Consider the following 25,053-nt stretch of genomic DNA (forward strand, 5'->3'; position numbering starts at 1 on the left):
CTCTCTTCCCAGCCCCAGGTCGAGGGTCTTCATCAGGGCTCTTTTTGTGGCAGGAACTCCTTTGCATATTAGACCACACCTCCTGATGTAGCCATTCCCCCTGGAGCTCACAGTAGGCTCTGTAAGAAGAGCCCTGTAAGCTTTTGGAGGATTGACTTCATCAGGGATGTGTGGCCTAATATGCAAGGAAGAAGAAGATGATATTGGATTTATATCCCACCCTATACTCTGACTCTCAGAGCAGTCACAATCTACCTCCCCCCACAACAGACACCCTGTGTGGTAGGTGGGGCCGAGATAGCTCTCACAGAAGCTGCCTTTTCAAGGACAACTCCTACAAGAGCTATGGCTGACCCAAGGCCATTCCAGCCAAAGGAGTTCCTGCTGTAAAAGAAGCCCTGGTCTTTATACTGTCTCCAGGCAAGGGATCACATTGGAGAACAGGGCGATCTGTAGGCCAACTGTATGTCATACATTTATCCTAAGTTTTCTTTAAGAAGCTCAGAATGGCATGCATAGTTCTTCCCTCCTCCATTTTATCCTCATAACAACACTGTGAAGCTGCTTAGGCTGAGAGAGAAAGAGAGTGCAGCCTGAGGTCAGCCAGTGGGCCAAGCTAAGTAGGGCTTTGTACCCAGGTAGCCCAGATCATAAAGTTGGGCCCTCTAATCTCTGCAGTGTTCTGCCCTTCCAAATACATGTGAGTAATAGGTGTAGGATGAGATATGCTGGATAGGTGCACTAATGCAGTGTAAAAGTCATTTGAAAAAGCGATCCTACTTAGCTGCTCTATTATCACTAACCACCTTTTCCAGACTTAAATCCCCCTTAGATTGATTTCTCCCATTTGTAATCTGCCGCGTAATGCTTTTTGTTCACAGCTGTAAGCTTTATAAATAGCCTGGGTTGCATCTGTGCTGTAGTCAAGGCAGCTTCAACTTGACAGCCTTAAATTGTTTCTTCCTTAGAATAAAGGGGCTGAGCATTGCAATTTTGTTAACTCGTGTTACTCCAAGCATTCTTTCACATCTAGCATGAATGTACAAGTTAGTGAGCTTTATAGTTTTACATTAACTCAATAATTTGTTCAGTCTGATCTCTGAGCTGCCTCTTATGGTGTGAAAGGGTTGGGTATAAGGGGTGCCAGTTATCCGCTGGTAGTGGGAGGCTTCCTGCCCTTGCACATTGGAGTGGCCAAGGCCACATCCATCCAAAAACCTGAAAAGGATATCAGTAATACTCCTACTAAGCTGTGGAGCTTGTGAGCAAAAATTCTTCTTGGTGAGCTACTGGCCTCAAAGTTGAGAGCTACTGCATAAATGAGTTTGCTCTGGGGCCATTTTTCCTGAGCTAAGACAAAAACATGTGAGCCGGAGGCTAAAAAACTCTGAGCTAGCTCACAGTAACTCAGCTTAGAGGGAACACTGGACATCAGTGCATCAGGCAGTGATCTCACCATCCCTGAAAACTCAGGATTTGTGTCAGGTGTGAGGTCATGTGATGCAAGCCATCATTTCCACCAATCACCTTGAAAAGCTCACGGGGGATGCATGGCATCCATAGTTGGACACTGGGAGGAAGAGTCCTAGCACTAGTTTTAGATGTATCAGCCTACTGTTGTGCCTTTTGTTGATGGGTTGTGAAGATGATGATTTAAAAACGTTTTGCTGCCCTGACTTGGATAGCCCAGGCAAGCCTGATCTTGTCAGATTTTAGACGCAGGGCTGACTCTGGCAAGTATTTGGATGGGAGACCTCTTTGGAATACCAGCAGTCGGGAGGCGGAGGCAGGCTTTAGTCAGCCACCTCTCTGAATATCCTCTGTGCCCCCCAGTAGCAGTCAGTCACCAGAGGTCATCATGACTTCCGGGTGCACATGCGCGCTCACACACACGCACATAAAAATACAAAAAAAGCTTGGCTGACATTTGCTGCTGTTTTCTGTTGTTGAAATGATGGTGCATTAGTATATGTTCTGCTTCCAACAGCCTCCTGAAGACATCAGTTGTATTGCATGGAACAGGCAAGTCCAGCACATCTTGGCCTCCGCTAGCCCAAGTGGCCGTGCCACAGTGTGGGATCTCAGGAAAAATGAACCTATCATCAAAGTCAGCGACCACAGTAACCGGGTAATTACCCAGCCAATTGGTTGCAGATGGTTTAGTTAGTTAAGTTGCCTTCCCAGTCCATAGCCAAAAACTGCCTTCACTTGGTGAAGGAGCCTGTAGATTCCTCTCATATGTGTAGTAGTGTGTGACATGAATAGCCCATGTGTAGCATTGTTTCTATTTTGGCCTAATTTGCACAATTGTCCCTTGCACTTTTTTTTTTTTTAAATGTGGGAATGGTGTAACAGAATCAGTTTTCCCTGTAAGCTGCAGAGTCCTGTGGGCAAGAATTCTATTTTGTGAGCCACAGGTATTAAAATTATGAGCTACTGGCATTTATTCTACTGCATAAATTATGTGCTCTGGGGTCAGTTTTCCTGAGCTAAGACAAAAATGTGTGAGCTGGGGGCTAAAAGTCTGTGAACTAGCTCACGCTAACTCAGCTTAGAGGGAACACTGAACACAATGACTCCTTAGCTACCACCCTGAGCATGGAACATTTGCATCTTGTGGGTGTGTCGAGTGCCATCAAGTCGCTTCCAATTTATCGCAGTTCTGTGAATGAATGACCCCAAAATGTCCTACTGTCTTGTTCAGGTCTTTCAAGTGAGTTTCTTTTATCTTCTGGTGGCAAATTCCACGTTATAATTGCTCAATGTGCAAAGCAGCATTTCATTTTGTCCACCCTGAATTGGAGCAACTTCTTCAGGGAGCTGGAATTAGGATGAAAATTTCATCAAAGTCCCCATCTCGCTAAGCTAAAAGTAGCTGTAAAAAAGTATATAAACGTTGCAATTCTCCGTTTGCTTCCATTTGTCAGATGTTAATGTAGTAGCCTGTGTTTAACTACATTAAGAAAATTTGAGATTTAAATTTCCTTAAGAGGAAGTGGTGAATTTCTCCCCAACTGCTGCAGATCTCTTATGCTGGGAAACCCCTTCCCCCTGCCCTGGAACAGTACTTCAATTAACTCAAATCTCTGTGTGCTCTTAAGAAAATTTGAGTGCACATGTTTTCTTAACTGGCTGGCAGGATACATGATAGTGACCTGTATCCAATGTTCCCTCTAAGCTGTGGAGTCTTGTGAGCAAAAATTCTAGTTTGTGAGCTACTGGCATTAAAGTTGTGAGCTACTGCAGAAATGATTGTGCTCCAGGGCCATTTTTCCTGAGCTAAGACAAAAATGTGTGAGCCGGAGGCTAAAAAATTGTGAACTAGCTCACACTAATTCAGCTTAGAGGGAACACTGCCTGTATCCATCACACAAATTACAGATAGATGATATGGTGCCAGATTCCTTTTTACACAGCATAATCCCATGCATGTCTATGTAGAAGAAACTCCCACTGTGCCCAGTTCTGCTTACTGCCAGGGAAGAGAGCTTAAATTTGATTGCATGGTTAAAATAGGAGGGTACACATGTTTTGCCCTGGACTTGATTTTTGTCTTAAAATATTGTGTGTGTGTGTTAAGTGCTGTTAATTTGCTTCCATCGTATGGCTGCCCTATAAATTAATGACCTGCAAAACTTCCTTTGGTTTTGTTTCGCCACACCTCAAAAAGGATATTATAGCATTGGAGAAAGTCCAGAAAAGGGCAACTAGAATGATTAAAGGGCTGGAACACTTTCCCTATGAAGAAAGGTTGAAACGCTTGGGACTCTTTAGCTTGGAGAAACGTCGACTGCAGGGTGACATGATAGGTTTACAAGATAATGCATGGGATGGAGAAAGTAGAGACAGAAGTACTTTTCTCCTTTTCTCACAATACAAGAACTCGTGGGCATTCGATGAAATTGCTGAGCAGACAGGTTAAAACGGATAAAAGGAAGTACTTCTTCACCCAAAGGGTGATTAACATGTGGAATTCACTGCCACAGGAGGTGGTGGTGGCCACAAGCATAGCCACCTTCAAGAGGGGTTTAGATAAAAATATGGAGCAGAGGTCCATCAGTGTCTATTAGCCACAGTGTGTGTGTGTATGTATATATATATAATTTTTTTTGGCCACTGTGTGACGCAGAGTGTTGGACTGGATGAGCCATTGGCCTGATGATAATATAATAATAAAATTTTATTTATATCCCGCCCTCCCCGCCAGGGCAGGCTTAGGGCGGCTAACAACATACATACAATACAATAAATATAAACTTTAAAATTAATGTTATTTAAAAACCAGTCAATACATAGTTAAACTTAACTTAATCTGACAGTAGCAATGTTGTTATTGACGCTATTCCTGTCAGTTTACATGGTAACAAGGTTCCTTAAACAGAACCATATTGGCGGATCCCTTTATTAAACAACCATAAATCAGCAGTCCATGAACGCCAGCTTGAAAAGAGTGGTCTTGCAGGCCCTGCGGAACTGATCTAACATGGCTTCTCTTATGTTCTTATGGTTTGGATAGTCTTTTCATAGGGTTTTCAAAGTAAGAGGTGATCAGAAGTGGTTTGCCATTAGCTTCTAGGGTTAGCTGAAATGGTATTACTGTTGTCCATGAGATCTTCTGCCAGTGTCTTCTGCCAGTGTCTTCTGCCAGATCTTCTTCCAGTATTGCTGCTACCCAGTAGCTGCCCTTCAAGAATTCCTCTGCCTCCATCACCCCTGAAACTGCCTGTTCTGTTCTGCTGGTGTGGCCATTGATTCCTGAAGAGGGTGGATGCATCTTAGTGGCTCGGCTAGGAGCTTAGCTTCTTGACAGAGTCTAAATTCCTTGCAGTATTGCTCTCAGCTTTGCTGACACACACAAGTCCCTCATCACATTAAGGAGTTCACTGCTTTTTCTGGCTGTTTTGAGCGTTTGCTTGTTTTATGTTGTCTTTCTTACTTGGGTTGTCAAAAGATGGAGGATGATAATGGGGAGGATCAGTGGAAGAGCATTTGCTTGGCATGCAGAAGGTCCAGGTTCAGTTCCCAACATCTCCGGTTAAAAGGATAAGGAAGGAGGTGTTGGGAAAGACCTTTGCTTGGGACCCTGGAGAGCTGCTGTCAGTCTGAGTAGGCTATATTGACCAGTAATCTGATTCAGTATAAGGCAGCTTCATGTGAAGCTTTGTTATATAATTAATTTTGTTGCACCTTTGTGACACTGAATGACAGCATTCCTTGACTTGTTCGCTTTTGTTTTTTGGTGAAGGAAGGGGGGAGGCTCCATTTAGTGAAGCACATTTTTAATTGCTGTTGTATACATATTTTACTTCCATTACTTGGGCCCTTCCAGGTGTTGGTGCTCCTACAAGTCTGAGAAATGTGTACATGTTTCACTTGTATTTATGCCACTGAGCTGTTGAAAGTAGGCCATAGGTGTTCCAACACTAATTTGGTTGCAGCCACGTTAGTAAGGGAATGTGTAAAGCAAATGGTTTTTTGTAAAGCAAGGGGTTTTGTGCCCTTTTAAGAGATGATGATGATGATAGGGTTGAGCTCCTTTTCTTCCCTTCCCCCTCCCAGATGCATTGCTCAGGTCTGGCTTGGCATCCAGATATTGCTACCCAAATGGTTCTGGCTTCAGAAGACGACAGGCTGCCTGTAATTCAGATGTGGGACCTTAGGTTTGCTTCGTCTCCTCTTCGTGTTCTGGAAAACCATGCAAGGTATATGTTTGTGTTTGTTTATCCTATACAAATTCTGCATTCCACCTTCCTTCAACTCTGGGTCTGCACCTCCTATGGTTTCCATAAGTATGTGATTTCCAAGCCGGTGTATAATTCGCCCAGTTTCCTCTGCCATTCCCCTCACCTGAACTTCATTCTCCACCTTAGGGCTGCCAGCCTATTGTTTACTCTGCACATTTCCAGTAGCCCTTCCCCACCCCCTTCCCAGATCTTTTCACAGTCCTCTGCCATCTCCCCTGTGAGTTCTGACTAAATGATAAATGGACCCTTCCTTCACAAATGCTGCACTGCAGAACCTTGGTTCATCTGCTGAAATTCGTTCCAGCTCTGTGCCTGAGACAAGCAGTATACTATATGGACATAAAATTGAAGCAAATAAGCTGCTAAAATCTACACACTACCTCATAAGCACTTCTAAACCTGTTTATATTAATTACAGTCAGCAGTTCAACATAAAATATTCTAATTTGGGAAGAAGCTCTCTGAGGGGGCTATTTTTTGAGGTAGAGGCACCAAATTTTCAGCATAGCAGCTGGTGCTTCTCCTCAAAACAACTGCCAAGTTTCAAAAAGATTGGACCAGATGTTTCAGTTCTATGAGTCTCAAAAGAAGGTGCCCATATCCTTCATTATTTCCAATTTATTTCCATTTCCATTTTAAAAGGTGTGCAGTCCCTTTAAATGTGATAGCCAGAACTTCCTTTGGAGTTCAGTTATGCTTGTCACAACCTTGGTCCTGGCTCCACCCCCCAAAGTCTCCTGGCTCCACCTCCAAAGTCCCCAGATATTTCTTGAATTAGACTTGGCAACCCTAATTTGGAGATTTAAAATTACTGTCATACAGGGAGAAAGCATATATCCAACCGTAAAGGAGCACAGAGAATGTTTTCTGTTTCTGTTGCTAGGCTGTTACTATTGAAATATTGGGAGATTAATGATACTCAGCCAGTTAATTTATAGTTGGTCACGATCTGGGATAGTGTAAGTATAATAGATCAGACATCACAAAATTCAGGTTTATTCTAATAAAGGTTAGTATATGAAACCAGGATTTACCTTGCAGATGTTCATTCACAACCTGGTTTTCCTCAGCAGATACTAGTCTCATAACCTTCACATTGTAGCCAGAGAATAATCCAAGGTGTCTTTGTTTATACATCACATGAAGCCATAGGGGAGACTAACTTCAAACCTTGGTTTCAAATTCTGGTTTGGCAGACCAAAAGTAAATCTGCTTAGTGGAGTGGCCCATGCTCAGACATTCCCACTTAGGAAAGTTGGTCTAAACCAAACCAGTGGTTTTTAAAATTCCTGTAATAAAGTACCTGATGGGTGAGGTCAAATTTAGGTTTCTTGGCAGTTGGAGCCAAATTAGCAAAATTGTTAAGTTGTGTCACTTAAAGCTCATGCTCTCTGAGTTTTCAAAAATTCTCAATATAAATGAGATACTTAGCATTCAATGAGATTTTTTATATGTATCCATTGTAATGGCACAGTGGTGGGCTACTTCTGCAAGTTAAACATGATCTTAATAAAAATCCAGCGTGTGTGTGTGAGTGATAATCTGGTTACAGTCCCAGGACCCAAACGTAGGAACTAAAGATAGGTTTACGTGGGTAGCTATGTTGGTCTGAAGCAACAGAACAAAGTTTTAAGTCCAGTGGCACCTTTAAGACCAGTGAAGTTTAAATTCTGGGTATAAGCTTTCATGTGCATACATACTTCTTTAGGTATTTGATATCCTATAGAACAAAGTCATATGTACACAGTGCCATTTGTGTCTTTTCACATAGGGGTGTTCTGACTGTTGCGTGGAGCATGGCAGATCCTGAGCTGCTTCTGAGCTGTGGGAAGGATGCAAAAATACTCTGTTCCAATCCAAACACTGGCGAGGTACTTGCAAGCGGTTTTCAAGCTCTTGGAATGGCATTTTTTTTTGTCTAGGTGGAGCTAAAGAGCAAGCTAACATTGCTCTCTGCAGTACAATTAGACTATTCCAATCTTTATATCAACATGTTCCTCATCCAGGTTTTTTTTTCTGTTATAAGTTCCCATTTTGGGGTAAATAATAGGCGTGCTTCGTAAACGTGTTTAAAATGCTCAGTGTTACTTGCCTCAGGGTGGACCTGTTTTAAAGTTCTTGTAGGTTATCTTTGCTTACTTAAAATAGACGAGAGAGGCTTCAAAAGTGGAGAGAAAGCAGATCTTTGCCTTTTGACAGAATACAGGGACTAGTAAGTCTCATTAGTAGAGACTCTAAATGAGTATCAAGGCTGATGCATTTTGAAGAAGGCATCATCCATCATTGGGGAGGGACTATGGCTCAGTGGAAGAGCCTCTGCTTGGTATTCAGAAGGTCCCTGGTTCAATCCCCAGCATCTCCAGTTAAAAGGACCAGGCAGTAGGTGATGTCAAATTCCTCTACCTAAGATCCCAGAGAGCTGCTACCAGTCTGAGAAGACAGTACTGACATTGATGGACCAGTGGTCTGATGCAGTATATCAGTTTCATATGTATGCTCCTTGGGGAAGCTGTTGTGCAGAGCAGGCACTAGTATGAAGAATGTCTAGCTTGTCGCTTATTAGTATGAAGAATGTCCACCTTTTTGCTTATTAGATCACCTTTCCCTGTGGGTGCATGTTGCCCACTTCAGTGCATTGGGATCTGTGGATCAGGGTGAAAGTGTATTCAAAACTCTGTTAGTAGGGACAGCACTCTTTCCTTTTCACCTGCAATGATCTAGCCTGGGCATGATTTCCAAGTGCCTAAGCCACCCTCCCCGCCCCAGCACAACCAATACTCCACTGGTATTGTCATCGGAAGTGGTTCAGAAACTAAACAAAAGGGTGCAGAAGAATAAACCAAACAAAGAAAGCATGCGGGAGATTAAATGTATGTTGAGCAAACAAGAAGGAACCGAGATGTTGGGAGATCTGTGCATGTTGAGGTTACACCCGTCTGCCTTCAGCATTCTTACTTGTACCTGTACTGTTTAACAGCTGCTTTTGTTGTGTTTCCCTGTCTTTTTGTTTGGGGCACAGGTGTTGTATGAGCTTCCCACCAGCACTCAGTGGTGCTTTGACATTCAGTGGTGTCCCAGAAACCCCGCTCTCCTCTCTGCAGCTTCATTTGATGGCCGGATCAGTGTCTACTCCATCATGGGGGGAAGCACAGACAGCCTGAGGCAGAAACAGGCCGATAAGGTAATGTAGAATGGGAGCAATGCAGAGTTTTTGTGTGTGAGGGGGGGAGAGACTAATTTATTTTTATTAGAATGTTAGAATAAAGAGCAACAAATATTTCTAAATGGCTGATATCTATAAATAAATCTGAAGTCTCCATAGAAGCTGTCATACTTTGGTCAGGTTATAAAAAAACAAGCGACACTGGGAAAGACAATAGCGCTAGGAAAAGCAGAAGGCAGCAGGAAAAGAGGAAGTTCCAACATGAGATGGGTTGACTCAGGGAGTCCACAACCTTCAGTTAGCAAGACCTGAGCAAGGCTGTCAATGCTGGAACATTTTGAGGACATTTATTCATAGGGTAGCCATTAAGGGTGTGCATTTGGCTAAATCTGAGCTGAAAAAATAATAATAATAATAGTAATAATAATAAATTTTATTTCTATCCCGCCCTCCCCGCCTAGGCGGCTCAGGGCGGCTAACAACATTTCAAACAATTAACATAGATAGATAAAACTTTAAATTTAACAATTAAAATTTTAAGCATAAAAACCAGTCAATTAAATTAAAATTAAAATACATAGTTCAAATTGTATTAAATGTATCTGGCAGCAATAAAATTGTTTGGCGCTGGTTCTGCCAGTTTAAGTGGTTCCATGATCGTATTATGGATGGCGGCTCTTTATTCCAAGCAACTCAGCAGTTGGTATCAGTATAAGCTTGTCTGAAAATACATGAAAAAGACCTCATTGGTATTTTGGGGGTATTGATTCACCCGGATATAGATATTGTTCATCTATCTGAAATGGCCAAACCCTGAAAAGCCAGAAACTATTGACTTCTAGATAGACAAACTTAAAGGACATTTAAAGGGATTGTGATCACTTTCGAAGTTCTATCAGCTAGGGAGTTACGCAGATTGGAGAAGACATGATCTCTTTAAATGCTTCGCCCCCCTCCATTGAATCAATGGAGGATGAGAACACCTTCTGTAGAATTGGCCCCCTGGTCCAATTGTTTTTTAAACTTGAGGGGGGGGGTTGAAGAGAGGCACCAGCAGCCATGTTACGGATTTGGTTCCTCGACCTCAAAAAACAGCCTTCCCAGAGCCCTAGATACACTAGATTGATTCACTATTATACCCTGTGGGGACCAATGGTCCCCAAAGGGTGTAATGGAGCTGGGGGAAAATCAGGTTTCCCATATACAAATACCATACCAAACCTGAAAAATACCAGGGTTTTTTTTTTTTATGCCCCTAGGAGAGCCAGTTTGGTGTAGTGGTTAAGTGTGCAGACTCTTATCTAGGAGAACCGGGTTTGATTCCCCACTCCTCCACTTGCACCTGCTGGCATGGCCTTGGGTCAGCCATAGCTCTGGCAGAGGTTGTCCTTGAAAGGGCAGCTGCTGTGAGAGCCCTCTCAGCCCCACCCACCTCACAGGGTGTCTGTTGTGGGGGAGGAAGGTAAAGGAGATTGTGAGCCGCTCTGAGACTCTTCGGAGTGGAGGGCGGGATATAAATCCAATATCATCTTCTTCTTCTTCTAGTTGCCGTAGGTCAGAAGCAATTTGACAGCACTTAACACACACATCTATAAACAAACAACACTACCACACTTGTGAAAACAACAACAACCATCCTGCATAATAAAGTGCCAAGGCTGGAGATAAAGATTGTTCGTAAAAACAGTCGATGCAAGGCCGTAATGAAGAAACATTCAATCAGTCATGGTTCTCAATATTTTCATAATCTCCAAACAGTATGAATAAACCATTAAGTACAAATAAAAGCAGAGGAGCTCATCTGTCTTGCCATTATTTCAGTAGTTTATAAGAACCATCTTTATTCAAACAAAATCTGGGTGTTTCCCCCCCATTAATTTTATTTGTTTGCAGACCGATATTTTATCCAGTGTGCTCATTTTTTTTTGTTAATCATGATGAGTTGCTTTGGAATATCTGCAGCTGCTGAAGACTGTTGCAGTCCCTTGGACCTTGTTCATGTAGAATTCAGAGGTTACCTTGAGATAACGATCCTTGTTCCAGTACCACTTCTTTGCTGACTAGTCTGGGCACTTCACAGGACCCTAGATTTCTGTATGGAGCTGTAAACTCCACCTGCTTTGGAATAGCTGTAATTGCCAATAACTGTTATGGTCCCTCAGAGCTTATTCACATAGAATTCAGAGGTTACCTTGAGATAATGATCCTTGTTCTAGTACCTCTTCATTGCTGACTAGTCTGGGTACTTTACAAGACTCTAGATTCCTATACAGAGCTGTAAACCCTATCTACCAAATTTCCTTTTTAAAATAAGGCTTCTGATGTTAAGGGGGACCATCTACTCTTTTGACTCAGTGCTGTTTAACATCTGCACTAATCAGAGACAAGAAGTGAGTTCAGGAGTAGTTACCTCAATGTAACCAGTTGCCTGAGATTGTTACAACGTGAGGTCATGACCATAAGGAAATGTAACCTTTCTCTTCTTGGAGCTGTCCTCATCATTTGGGAACCTTGACCCGTTTGGAACAGGGCAGCCTCTCCCTCCTCTGCAGCTTCCACAGCAGACGACTTCCCAGAGTATGGTCCTGCCTCTGAAGAAACCACCCAAATGGATTCGCCGGCCAGTGGGCGCATCGTTTTCAGTAAGTGGAAGTAGGGATGTCTGCAGGCCTCAAATTCAGTGGGAGCTCACAGGAGCACAGCTCCTGAACCTTTCTGAGAGTTCCACCTCCTTGTCCACTGAATAGTAGGTGCAGCTGCATAACAATCCCTGGATGAGCTCCACCACCTATTTTTCTACAAAATGAACCCTGGATGTCTGTATATCCAGTGATATATTTCTGGGGTTTCATTTATTACTGCGTGATGTATTTTATAGCTTCCTGTGCCTTGGCATGTGTATGAGTGTAGTATTTATTTAAAACATTGTCTTTCTTCCATATGGAGTTGAAGGCAGCTTACAATGTAGATAAAATAGAATCCATTAAAAGAAACAGAATTTAAAATTGTAGTTCAGGACTGCTCGTAAGTCAATCAAATGTAGTCCAAAATAAAAACTGTCTTCAGCGGCCTCCTAAAGATTGAAAGCAAAGGCGGCCAGGCACACCTCCCTAGGGAGATTGTTCCTTAATCATGGGGCAGCCACAGAAAAGTCCATGTCTTATGTACTCACCAAATGAGCTTCTTTGATTGGTGGGACACTCAGAAGGGCCTTTCTCTGAGATCTTAATTCCTGGGCAGGAACATATGGGAGAAGACAGTCCTTCAAATACCTCAGTCCAAAGCCAAGTTGGGCTTTAAAGGTTAAAACCAATTCTTTGAATTGGACTCATGAGCTAATCATTAGCCAGTCTAATTGCTGTAGTAGCAGGGTTGCATGTTCCTGAGAGCTGGCCTCAACCAGCAGTCTAGCTGCAGCATTCTATATTCATCATCATCATCAGACTTTATTGGCATAAAAGAAATCAGTTATACAGAGTAAGAGGATTACCAAGTTATACAGAATAAAAATTACCCATAAAATACAAAAATACAGTTAAAATTTAGAAACATCATTACCAGTTAAAACTATGGTTACAAAATCCTTTGGCTGGCGTATCGTGGTGGCTAGAAAAATGAACTTGGCTAGCATTCTATATTAATTACAGAATGAGAAAGCAGTGAATTTGTCATTTCATGTGCATGTTGTCCTGGTCCATTGACTGCTCATTTTGAGGGTGCATATGGGTTTTCATCAGCAGGCAGCATTAATTCCAGCTTATCTAGTAGGTTTCTGCAGCTTTGAACCTTGAGTGTGTCTTTGCCATTGGCTGCCTCCTGGTTTCACAATTCATACATAACCTTCAATCCAATCATCTGCTTTTCTTGGGATGGAGTGAAGGACCTTTCTTGAGTCTGTTTTCTTTTCTTGGGATTCACCTGACAGCTTGGCTTTAGGGTTGTCAGTATAACTTATCTTCTCTAGCTTGTTTTACAGATGGGGAATGCAATTCCCCTTTGACAGATGGAGAATTCAGAATAGCTTGTCTAAGGCCAGCCAATAGAAATAATTTTTTACAAGCACAATGCTTCCTGTGGGCTTCCTTCTCTACCCTAGCCATGGATTCAGTCATGGTTTATATGGAGTCAGCTACCAGAAGCCGTACATAGACTCCTCTCAGTCCATATTTGGGAATATTTACTACATCTTCTCTTTATCAAGATTTTTCAACCACCTTCCCCAGGCAAGCTGGGTTCAGAGTGGTGTACAATATAGGCATAAAACATCACTTAAACAGATTAAAGACCAGTAGCAAACAAATGTAGCAGAAGATGGTGCAAAAACCAGTAGCGCCACTATCTTAAAGGAGAACTTCTGCAGAACTGCAGTGTATGCGACTGGCACTCTGTTCAAACAGTGTTATCTCCATTAAAACAGCATAATCTGGTGAAGGGAAGAAGACAAAGCCAACCACAAGCTCATGTGCATTGTGTAATTGATCCAGGGGTGAGCATACATTCATTGCTGTCATTGTTAGACTGCTCGCTGTCTGCTAAGTTCTTTACCAAGATAAGGATGGATCATACTAGAATCTCATTCCATTGCAGTCTTGCTCTTTTCCCAATGGTAGAACACATGCCTTGTTCTACCAAGCATTTGTCCTCCACTGCAATCAAGGCGATTACAGTATGCATCATACCTTTGCATCCTTTACAAGCAGTCTTTACAACATGCCCCCCCCCCACCTTCAGACTAGGTAAAAAGACCCAGAGATCACCATTCCTACTCATGTCTGACAAAGAGAGCTTTGACACTTGAAAGCATACACTCCGAAACTCTTGTGGGTCTCTAAGGTGCTTGAATCTTAACTGTTTAACTGCAGACCACCATGACTGAAACTATTCACACGGTCCGGATGTTTAATTTCCGTGTTTTAATTCCTGATATCTTCAGTTAAAGGTTCTTGAGTAGCAGGGCTAGGAAGAAGACTTCCTTGCCTGGGGAGCTACCGGCAGTTAAGATTTATTTATTTTTATTTACCTTGTTTGTACTCTGCCTTTCTCCCTTATAGGGGGCCCAAAGCAGCTTGCATCATTCTCCTTTCCTCCATCGTAGCCTCACAACAATCCTAGAATCATAGAGTTGGAAAGGACTTGCAGGGTCATCTAGTCCATCCCCATCCTGCAAGTTAAGCTGAGCCTGTGTGACTGGCCCAGACTGGGGACATGAACCTTTGTTTTCCCAGATCCTAGTCCAATAGTCTATCCGCTATGCTACACCGGATAGAGAGTCTGATGCTAAACAGGCTGTTGGTTTGACAATGCAAAGCTGATCCTTCTTCCCTTTCTAAAAAAGTAAAGGTAGTCCCCTGTGCAAACACCAGTTGTTTTCGACTCTGGGTTGCTTTCACAATGTTTTCACGGCAGACTTTACAGGGTGGTTTGCCTTCCCCAGTCATCTACACTTTTCCCCCAGCAAGCTGGGTACTCATTTTACCAACCTCGGAAGGATGGAAGGCTGAGTCAACCTCAAGCCAGCTACCTGAGCCCAGCTTCCACTGGGATCGAACTCAGGTCATGAGCAGAGTTTAGGACTGCAGTACTGCAGCTTTACCATTCTGCACCACGGGCTTCCCTTTCTACCAGGGTATGATTCTCTCTGGTCATTTCCATGTTGTAAAATACCCCAGAGTCCAACTTCCCAGTTTCTTCTGCAGTTTTCCTGTATGCTCTGTAAGCAGCTTGGGCAGAACTGAAGCAAAATCTCTTCAGTGAGGGCCACCAGTGTTCATATCACATATGCAGAATAAGCTTTTTTTACAAGACATGTATCCTGCCATCCACTTCCTCTAACGTAAAGATCATCACGTTAGTGGAGATGTTTGTGTTTTTATAGTTGTGGTAAAGTTGCAGGAGGAAGGCCTTATTGTATCCAGCAGCCAGTTTCTGCATGCTTAAGGCACTGTGCTTGTGGGAGAATGTCAGTATAAATGCATGTTTGTTTAGTAGTTTGAACTGTTAATTTGCTAATGCTGTCAAAGAACCAGGGCTTTTTTTTAGCAGGAATGCAGTTCCGGCTGGTTTGCTGTCAGGGGGTGTGGCCTAATATGTAAATGATTTCCGCTGGACTTTTTCTGCAAAAAAGCCCTATGTGAAACAATGGTGACATCCAGGGGTGTGGCCTAATTTGCAAAAGAGTTCCTGCTGGGCTTTTTCTACCAAAAATGCCCTGCAAAGAACGCATCTTCAAAGCCAGGTTACAGTAAGCTCTCTCCCCTGCTCGAGAATGAGGTCCATGTTTCATACTACTGCTTGAGCAGTGGCCCTTCTGCGTGAACTAATCACTGCTTACATGGGGGTGAAGTCGACTGACGTGTCACTGTTATTAGGGCTAACAAGATGCGCACGAGTGCTTGGAGAAAGCAGTCTCCGAATAATGTTTATGTTTGTGCGTTTGCATACATTTGTGTTTGTTGAAATGGAAGGCAACAGAATGCGGGTTTGGGGCAGCTGTGGGAAAGGAAATGTTTTCCTTCTGAGTTTATGTTCACTCACTGCCCCTCACCCGCAGCACTGATTGCCTCCCAGTTCAGGATTGCACCCAGACTTCCATGTAAACACATTACAGCTTTGCTTCAGCTGGGGTCATTCAGTCCCTGCTGAGCAGTGGAACGTGGCTGCCAGTCTTTGTTCTGAAGCATTAGGGGTTAGCTGTAGGCTTTGTACTTCAAGGACAGAGCGTCTCGTTCTATGAATGGATTGTCTTCTCACTTTCAGCAGTTCCTGGCGCTTTAATATTACAGCGCATCACTTGTCTGCTTTCTAGGTACAAAGTCATATGCACAGCGCACAACTGCTATTATGACCCATTTCAATAACATCCTTGACATTAGACCTTTGGGTGTCGTAATAGAGCACCTCTGTCTGTCTGGTCAGTTTAGCAAAACGGAAGATAATCTGTTTTCTGTTCTGCACTTATTCAGAGCAAAAGGTACCTTCCCCTATTTTATTACTGATTGAAAGCAAATAACCTCAGACTTGTCAAGTCTCTGGGATAAATATGCAGGTAACCTGCATATTTATTTGGGGAGGGACTGTAAAAAGAGCCCTGTGGCACAGAGTGGTATAGCTGCAGTACTGCAGTCCTAAGCTCTGCTCACGACCTGAGTTCAATTCTGGCGAAAGCTGGGTTCAGGTAGCCGGCTCGAGGTTGACTCAGCCTTCCATCCTTCTGAGGTCGGTAAAATGAGTACCCAGCTTGCTGGGAGGGACGTGTAGATGACTGGGGAAGGCAATGGCAAACCACTCCGTAAAAAAGTCTGCTGTGAAAATGTTGTGAAAGCAACGTCATCCCCGAGTCGAGAACAACTGGTGCTTGCACAGGGGACTACCTGTCACTCAGTAGAAGAGCATCTGCTTGGCTTGCAGAAAGTCCCAAATTAAATCCCAGGCATCTCCAGTTAAAAGGATCAGGTTCTAGATAATATGAAAGACTTCTGCCTGATGCCCAGGAGAGCCGCTGCCAGTCTGACTAGACCATAATAACCTTGGTGGATTTTACAGGCTTCAACACCATAACTTAATCACCAGGTTGATACACCCGCTCCCTGGCCTTCTCATCATACCAGGTTTTCTGCTTCCATTGGGCCTCTTCCAAATGAGTATGGGTTAGTGTTAAAGTTTACTTCAAGTGGTCTTGAAGCTTGTCCACAAAGTCTAAAACATTAGTCCCTGGGGAAGGTATGGAGTCTCATTAATTCCATAGGCACACAGGCTTCCCTCCCATAGACCAGTTGGAGAATCCCAAGCTGGATTTCAGAACTGCCTGGTAGGCAAAAAGGAGCTGTGGCAAGGCCCAGTTATTGAAACAAACTTCTTACAAGATAATGCATGGGATGGAGAAAGTAGAGAAAGAAGTACTTTTCTCCCTTTCTCACAATACAAGAACTCGTGGGCATTTGATGAAATTGCTGAGCAGACAGGTTAAAACGGATAAAAGGAAGTACTTCTTCACCTGAAGGGTGATTAACATGCGGAATTCACTGCTACAGGAGGTGGTGGCGGTCACAAGTATAGCCACCTTCAAGAGGGGTTTAGATAAAAATATGGAGCACAGGTCCATCAGTGGCTATTAGCCACAGTGTGTGTGTATATATAAAAATTTTTGCCACTGTGTGACACAGAATGTTGGACTTGATGGGCCGTTGGCCTGATCCAACATGGCTTCTCTTATGTTCTTATGTTCTTGATTTGTCTCCCGGAGGGTCCCATTGAACCTTTCGACTAGCCTGTTGGACTGATGATGGTAGGGGAGAGTCACTAAACCTAACAATGTTGTCATGAATTATAGTTCTCTCGCAGTCTGAATGTAGTGATTTGAGGGTTTGGAAAGCAGGATGCATAAATTGCAGTGTGATGTAGGCATAAGGTTTCCTTATTTCTGAAGAGCTCTCCATTCTCTGCAGATTGCCCTGTTCTTTGCGGCATTAGCCACAAACTAGCATCATGGACTCCACCCGTGCAAACATTCGCTATCATAACCTATAGCCACAGTTTGCAACCCTCCTTCAGGCCCAGTTTTAAGGCTTTAAATAGCATATGAGCACGCATGAAGCTATTTTATATAGAATCAGACTCTTGGCCCATCAAGGTCAGTATAGTCTACTCAGACGGGCAGCAGCTCTCCAGGGTCTCAGGATGTGGTCTTTCACATCACCTAGTGCCTGGCCCTTTTGACCTGGAGATGCCAGGGACTGAGCCATGGGCCGTCAGCATGCATTGCAAAGGTTCTTCCGTTGAGCCATGGCCCCTCCTCTAACCTGAGCAGTGTATAAATCTTATCTCTGGTGTGCTTTATGTTTCAGTTTGGAGGGAAGCTAGTTACGTTTGAAAACACAAAGCCTCAGCAGCAAGGAGCAGAGCAGTCACTGCAGCGCTATCACGTCTACATCAGCCAAGTCGTCACCGAGAAGGAGTTCTTGAGCCGTTCCGATCAGCTGCAGGAGGCCATTCGGGCAGAAGCTTTTGTTACCTATTGTCAGAAGAAAATCGTTGCCGCCAGGAATGACTTTGAGAAGAATGTGTGGTCTTTCTTGAAGGTAATTACGGATGGGGATGGAGTGTTAAAGGTCCCGGTTGTCGTAAAGCTCATTGTTCAGATTCGCTTTGTGTGTGTGTGAAAGAGAGAAAGAGTGAGGGTGAATGAGAGGGACCCTTTAAATGTTACCCTAGCCTTTTGGGCACCACTTTTCCATGAGCAGCTCCTTGAAATGACCCCACTATGTCATCAGGATCAGGGACCAATTGCGCAGACCTTGTTCCGCTGAGTGGGCATCTTACAAGGAAGGAGAGATACCGATCCTGTGTTAAAGACTCCTCTGATGGGACTCCGCTCTTGCCGGTGGGTCATTTAAAGGGTACCCCGGCTGTCAAGGAGCAGCTGATAGGCGAGTCAATTCTGCACCACTAGGTGAACATTTTCAAAAGGCCCTTTTTTTGCAGGCAGAAGGCTAGGCACAGAATGTAATTTCCATTGTGGAATAATCATTGGGTGGTATCACTGGGCTGAACAGAGTGCAGCATTGTGAAACAGGCAAATCTTATCTGTAATCTATGTGTGGTGATCATCCTGGGCTGTTACGATGATTGGGTCATAGAATCATAGAGTTGGAAGGGACCTCCAGGGTCGTCTAGTCCAACCCCCTGCACAATGCAGGAAATTCACAAATACTTCCCTCTAAATTCACAGGATCCATATTGCTGTCAGATGGCCATCTAGCCTCTGTTTAAAAACCTCCAAGGAAGGAGAGCCCACCACCTCCCGAGGAAGCCGGTTCCACTGAGGGACTGCTCTAACTGTCAGGAAGTTCTTCCTAATGCTGAGCCAGAAACTCTTCTGATTTAATTTCAACCCATTAAAATTAAATCAATGCAAAAGATTTCTCCAGGTGTGTTCCCATAATGTGTGACCTTGTGGAAACAGATCAAAATTCTCATGAGCTAACAGGGAAGAACAAGACATCATGGCAGCACTTATAAGCTTGTTAGATTTCCACTCTAGTTATATGCTGCTTGAATGCTGGGCATACTCCTCTCTGATTTTTACACTCACCCAGTTACTACTGCCTGGACTCCCAATCTCATCTATAGTCTTAGGCAGTGAGGCTTGCAATTCCAGTGTGGACAATGTGTACTTGCACTCAACTCCTCACTCCCGTCTCCCGCCTCCAGTTTGAGGAATGCTGTGATTATAGATTCTCTTTATGTATTGTATCTTGCTAAAATTAACTTCACTATGTTCAGTTGCAGCAAAAAAAATTTAAAAGATCAATGGGTTAAGGAAATAGACCAAAACAAAAATGAAATCTGTTTCTAAAATATCCCCATTCGTGTGTGTTTACCAAGGTGCATTTTGAAGAGGATTCGCGTGGCAAATACCTAGAACTCTTGGGGTACAAGAGAGAGGATCTGGGGAAGAAGGTGAGTGCGTGTTGGCATCTCAAGAGAGTTCTCAAAAGGTTTAGGAACATCTGTCACCATATTGTTTGCTGCAGCTGGTCAGATGGGGGTGTGTAGGCAGGTGGTTACTCTGTGCTCAGAACTGAAAGCTTACAACTTTGTAAACTTAAAGGTGCTACTGGACTCCAACTTTGTTCTTAGCATAAATGTGTATCGTGGGCATTATGTACTCCTTTGATAACTAAGCACAGAGGTCTGCTCTGGTTTGTTATTTATTCCCTTTTCACGATCAAAGCTTTTTTTTCAGAGAGCACTCAACTCCTAAGAAAGGTGTCTGGTAGCAATTATAATTTGCCAGTGGCGAGTTGCAACCTTTCATATGAACATATATGAATCAGACTCTTGGTCCATCAAAGTCAGTATTGTCCACTCAGACTGGCAGCAGCTCTCCAGGGTCTCAAGCTGAGGTTTTTCACACCTACTTGCCTGGACCCTTTTTTGGAGATGCCAGGGATTGAACCTGGGACCTTCTGCTTACCTAGCAGATGCTCTACCACTGAGCCACCATCCTTTTCCTGGAAAAGCAGCCAGGTGGCGAAGTACACAATAGTCCTACCCTTTCTTCCAAGGTGCACACCTCTGCTGTAGCTTCCTTGTTGTCTGCTTCCATGTTCTTCTCTTTCTTCCACAACAGAGTCAGGGCTAGGGGTCTGGAAACCCAGTTAAAAATTGAACTGGGAAACAAGCAAGCAGGGAGAGACAGTCTGTGCTTAAGCAAGGTTCTTCAGAGAGAGGAGCCAGCTGTCAGCAGCTGATCAGAATGCTTGCTCTTTGAGTTGCTTTATCTCTACAGTTATTATTTTCAATACCACTCTCTTGTCTACATGCAGTGGCGGCGTTTTAGTGCTCTAGAAAGCAGGCCAGCAGCTCACTCTTCAGGCAAGCTGTCGTGGTGACGCAGAGTAAAGCCGCTGGTTCTTGCTGCCAGAGTCCCTCTGGAGTTTTGCAGTCGCATACTGCTTTTCCCCCTATATATGTAGTTTTCTGACAACTGAGCATCATTAGAATTTCCTTGTGGTAAGATCTGTTAGCGTTGTGCATTGTCAGCAACCCTTAAAAAGAAGCTGGATGAGCATTTGCTAGTGTTGATAGCGGAACATAGACCAGGCACAGTTCCATAATCTTAACGTTTAGCGTTCCAAGAAATTAATAATTCCTAATAATAAGGCCACATTTGTCAAGGGGCTGCTGAAGTCTGTGTTTGATTTGCAGAGCTGCTTTCAGCTTAAATGCGTGTCAGGGCCCTGTCAGGAAACCCTGGGGCTTGTGTGCTGGCTATGGTTATTCACTGATCAATGGCGCATGTTCCCCTCCACCTGAGCTTTATAACCCTCACATTTTAAAGTATTTCTTTCTGTTGGTTATTCTCTAATATACATTGTGCTGCACACAGAGAAAATGAAATAAATAGGCTCTAGAGAGATGCAAGCCTGACTTTAGGAAACAGTGTTCTTAAGAGATTAACTTACAAATGAGTAAATCTTTCACTAAGCAACAGGGATATCATTGTGGGGTATTTCAAGCAGCATGTAAAAAGGATTTAGGCTGTATTTCCGGTATCATTTGACAAGCAGAGACTGCTGGATTTATTTATTTATTTATTGCTTTGTCCTCCAAGATTAACTATACCTGATTTCCCCCTCTTCAGATTACTTCAGCTCTCAATACAGAAAGCCTTCATCCCAGAGAGCAGGAGGAGGTAAGAAAGCAAAAGCAACTATATCATCACAGGAGTTCGATAAGCATTGGAAATTTAGCTTCTTTCTTGCCTGAGCGGTGTATCCCTTGCAGCCTGGTCCTTGCACCAAAACATGCGAATAATCTGCATCGGCGCTTTGGTTTACCTTCTGGGAATTCCACATCATGCACTAATGGTTCATAGCAAGAAAAAAGAAATGGGGAAGGAATGTCATAGCTGTGTAAAAAATAATTTGCTTTTTGATTTGTCCCGTTAACTCGGTTCACAGGAGACGGATTCATCTTGACATGACTTTACGGTTTGCCTTTTTCATGTCGGTGCTTTTTGCAAACCCAGTGTAGTTTCAGCTGCATTTTATGTGGGGCCCTCGGCACTAGGGGCATAGCTAGGATGGCCACATCCAGGTTAGGAAATTCCTGGGTGGTTGGGGTGGAATCAGTGCCGTCCCTGCCACTAGGCAAACTAGGCGATTGCCTAGGGTGCTAGCCTTTGGGGATACTGAATTGGGTGCCCCAGTGTGACTCAGTGATGTTGTCAGTGGAGGGGGGGGGCAGAAGTTAGCCTTGCCTAGGGTGCCAGACAGTCTAGGGCTGGCTCTGTGGCATGTCAGGGTTTTTGATGGATCTCTGGGGATCTGATTGGCCTGGCAGATTAAAATATCATTTTGATAACAGCTGCCATCACAGTATTACGCTCTGCAAGAATAAAGAATCCCAAGTCCAGCTTGTGCCGAGAACTCCCAAGCTTCTCTTGCATAATATGGCAAAGGGGCTTTCATGTCAAGCTTCTAGTTGCTCACTGTGATGTGGTTTCTACCGAACATCCTGAATCCAAGCACAAGGCAAGGCAGTTTGCTGCTAAACTGTCCCCCCCCCAAAGATTCTATTGATTTAGCTTGTTGTTCTTAACAGGGTTTTAAGTAAGTCTGGCAGTATTTCTCCACCCTGTTGTCACTTCTGCAGACTTGCCTCCCGCTCCTTTGTGTGGGCTGTAGATGCCTTTCCACAATTGTACATTTTGACAGCTATTAGTTACCAACAGTATGAAAGAAGCAAGTTCTTTTGTTCTTCCTGGAACTGCAGTGTTACTAACCGGAGCTCTTGGTTTGGGGGGGCGGATTGGTGTTGGGTTGGGCTGGGTTGTCTGCCTTGGCATCTCTCACTTTGCTAAGCATCTCTGAAACATCCTGTTCTCTTCTCTGTGAAAGACTCTTGAGGAATCTGACCAGCCTGCACAGAGTGATGGTGAAGAGGGTCTGGCTGATAAGGATCAGCTCTTGGGAGAGGTACTCATTCCCTTCTGTTCTAACTATGCCAGATGAGGGGATGCTTATTAACTTATTCCTGATTACTCTTTCACTTTCTAACATGCCTAAATGTGTATGCCGGGGGTCCCAAACATGGTGCCCATGGGCATCATGGTGCCCACCAGTGCCTTTCCTGGTACCCACCAAGTGATTTTAGAAAATGGTTGGGACCAGGTACGGCTGTTTCATGTCAGGGCTTCTGATGGATCACTGGGGATTTTGATCTGATTAGCCTGGCAGATTAAAATACCATCACAGTATTATTCTGTTCCACTCCTCATTCCTAATGTACTTTTTTGAAAATTATTCCTCTTCTCCCCTGGGTTTAGGCTTCCTGTGTGAGTGGCTCTGCCTCTTGTGGCAGTCATTTTTGGTTGCACCCACCATACTGGGTCAGAATTCCAAAGGTGCCCCCAGGCTTATAAATGTTGGGAACCCCTGGTCTATATTCTGTGTATAAGATTGAGGAGAATCAAGTGAGTGTGAAAGTGTCCATACTGTAAGACTGCTATGAATGTTATGTACTAAAAACCTGTAAGTAAATATGGCAACTAATCTAATTTTATCTACCCTTTCTGTGTCCACATCTGTATATACCATCTGAATTGTTGGACCGACTTTACTTTACTCCCTGTTGTACAATATGGTTTCCTTGTTTTCTTACAGTTTTCTGTCACTGAGGTAACAGTAGCTAGAAACCTTAATAGAAGAACAGTGTTGGGAAAGGAACCTTTCTTCCTCATCCCAGCTAGGGAAAACGTAGGAAGCCCTCAAGTTGTTTGGTTTCCAAAAAGGGGAGAGAGTGGCTGGTTTTAGATATAAAAGCCACATCCAGTTATCTGGACTTCCTCTGTTTATGGCTGTGTTCCCAGTTGTCCAGTATTGACAAGTCTAAGAGTGTCCTTAAATTCAGAACGGCTTAAGTTTGCAAGTTTTGTGCGCACTGAATTTGCCAGCAAGGTGTCTTACCTGGCCTTCCTGGATGCGTTTGAGAAAACAAGGCTCCACCCCCCCCCCCCCCCAGTTTTCTCCTTTGACTTTGGAATTTTCTGCTTACATGATCACTCACAGATTTTCATTGTGGTTCTGCTTCAAGAGATTTCATTCAGGCATCAGCTGGATTTTTTTTTTATGTATTTCTCTGGCTTGCTCCTTTTGTTACGTGGGCAGCTTTCCAAATCTGTGAACTGCAGGTTTTGATATGTTTGCATTTTAGTTAAGTGAAATGGATATGCGCAGTTTCATCAGTGTGCTCAAAGATTTCTACTTGAATGGATGGGTGAGGGGGGGACGGTAGACAAAATTGCACTGATGTAACTTTTTGAAATCTGTGCCAGGTAGTGATAATGTTCATATGCAAGCAGCTTCTAAGGCAGAACACAAGCAGGAAGAAGAAGAATGTTTTCCCAGTGAAATCTGTATTATTTTGATCTGAAGTTATTTCAGAGAGGTTCCTTCAGTCTCACTAAATGATGTTCCTTCTCCCCATTAGAATGCCAAAGAAGAGACTGATGCCCTGTTGCCTACAAAGGAAACCTTTAACATTTCTGTCACCGGAGGTAATGGAACTGCCTTTTCCACAGAACATCCCGCTTGCAGGACTTAAGTGGTCTTGAACTTATCTTTGCAAAAGCTTAGTGGTAGCTGTAAGTAATCTTAGAAATCTTCTTACTACAGATATTGATGGCCTTATCACTCAGGCATTGCTGACTGGGAACTTTGAGAGTGCTGTTGACCTCTGCCTCCATGATAATCGCATGGCTGATGCCATTATCCTAGCCATAGCTGGTGGCCAAGAGCTGCTGTCAAGGACACAGAAGAAGTACTTTGCGAAGACGCGAGGCAAGATCACCAGGGTATGTAGGCTTTTAATTGGGAGGTATGATAATGACTAATGAGTGCGCAGATCCCATCATTTTAACAAAAAGTCCTGGCAGACCTCCAGAGGAATTGGGTAATCTCAGGTATGGTAGGGAGGTTTCCATGTGTACAAAGGTATGTTAACACAAGATTGTTTTGTGGGTGGAGGGGATAGATGATGGATTCAAATAAGAAGGGGCTACTGTGCATCTGTCTAACAGGGCCAGTTTCTTATTGGCTAGTAATAAGTTGAGCGGAATCAGGTGTTCCCTTCCACACCCCTTGCAAATATCAGCTGTCCTTGCCTGCCATAACCGCAGTTCATGTCTGTGTAAGCTGGAGGGTGTGTGTATGTGTGGATCAGCTATGAGAAGAAACATGTGATCTGCAGCTTGCTTTTGTTTTAGATTAAGAATTAGGTCTCATTTAATGTTCTGATAATGGGTGTTCTAGTTGACATACCAAAAAATGCTCCATTATAGTGTATGGTTCCATCACACTTGATATCTTTCTGTAGAGTTGTAGAAGTGTTTGTTTATTAATTGAATTGTTGAATTGAGAACTTCTCATTTCTCTATGGGGCATGTCGGCCTGTACATCTTTCTCCACTGCCTTCCCTTCCTCCGCTTTCCTTCAAGTGTGTTGCTGAGACCAGCACATTAAGGTTTTAGACTGGGTACCAGAAATATCCAGTCCCAGCAAGCAAAATCTTTGCCGATCCCTAAGTTAGCCCTTAAAATGTCTGCACTTTGAAAGTGTGTGTCTCACACACAGACTGTATTGC

The 25,053-nt window shown here is 43.6% G+C and overlaps 1 protein-coding gene across 10 annotated transcripts in view; it reads left to right on the forward strand.

The window, feature by feature from the left end:
- Positions 1–25,053, forward strand: part of SEC31A (SEC31 homolog A, COPII coat complex component) — a 79,653-nt gene that overhangs the window by 16,696 nt on the left and 37,904 nt on the right. For 9 of the 10 annotated variants that reach the window (XM_060247121.1, XM_060247122.1, XM_060247127.1 and 6 more), the window contains exons 6-16: positions 1,988–2,128; positions 5,560–5,702; positions 7,516–7,615; positions 8,764–8,925; positions 11,397–11,549; positions 17,751–17,984; positions 19,291–19,365; positions 21,053–21,103; positions 22,311–22,388; positions 23,902–23,968; positions 24,087–24,265. In XM_060247121.1, the coding sequence (XP_060103104.1) occupies positions 1,988–2,128; positions 5,560–5,702; positions 7,516–7,615; positions 8,764–8,925; positions 11,397–11,549; positions 17,751–17,984; positions 19,291–19,365; positions 21,053–21,103; positions 22,311–22,388; positions 23,902–23,968; positions 24,087–24,265 (1,383 nt within the window). The remainder of the gene's footprint in view (positions 1–1,987; positions 2,129–5,559; positions 5,703–7,515; positions 7,616–8,763; positions 8,926–11,396; positions 11,550–17,750; positions 17,985–19,290; positions 19,366–21,052; positions 21,104–22,310; positions 22,389–23,901; positions 23,969–24,086; positions 24,266–25,053) is intronic. The other variant, XM_060247119.1, reaches the window with a different exon arrangement.

This window comes from Heteronotia binoei, chromosome 9, assembly GCF_032191835.1.
Source record: "Heteronotia binoei isolate CCM8104 ecotype False Entrance Well chromosome 9, APGP_CSIRO_Hbin_v1, whole genome shotgun sequence".
Classification (NCBI taxonomy): Eukaryota; Metazoa; Chordata; class Lepidosauria; order Squamata; family Gekkonidae; genus Heteronotia; species Heteronotia binoei.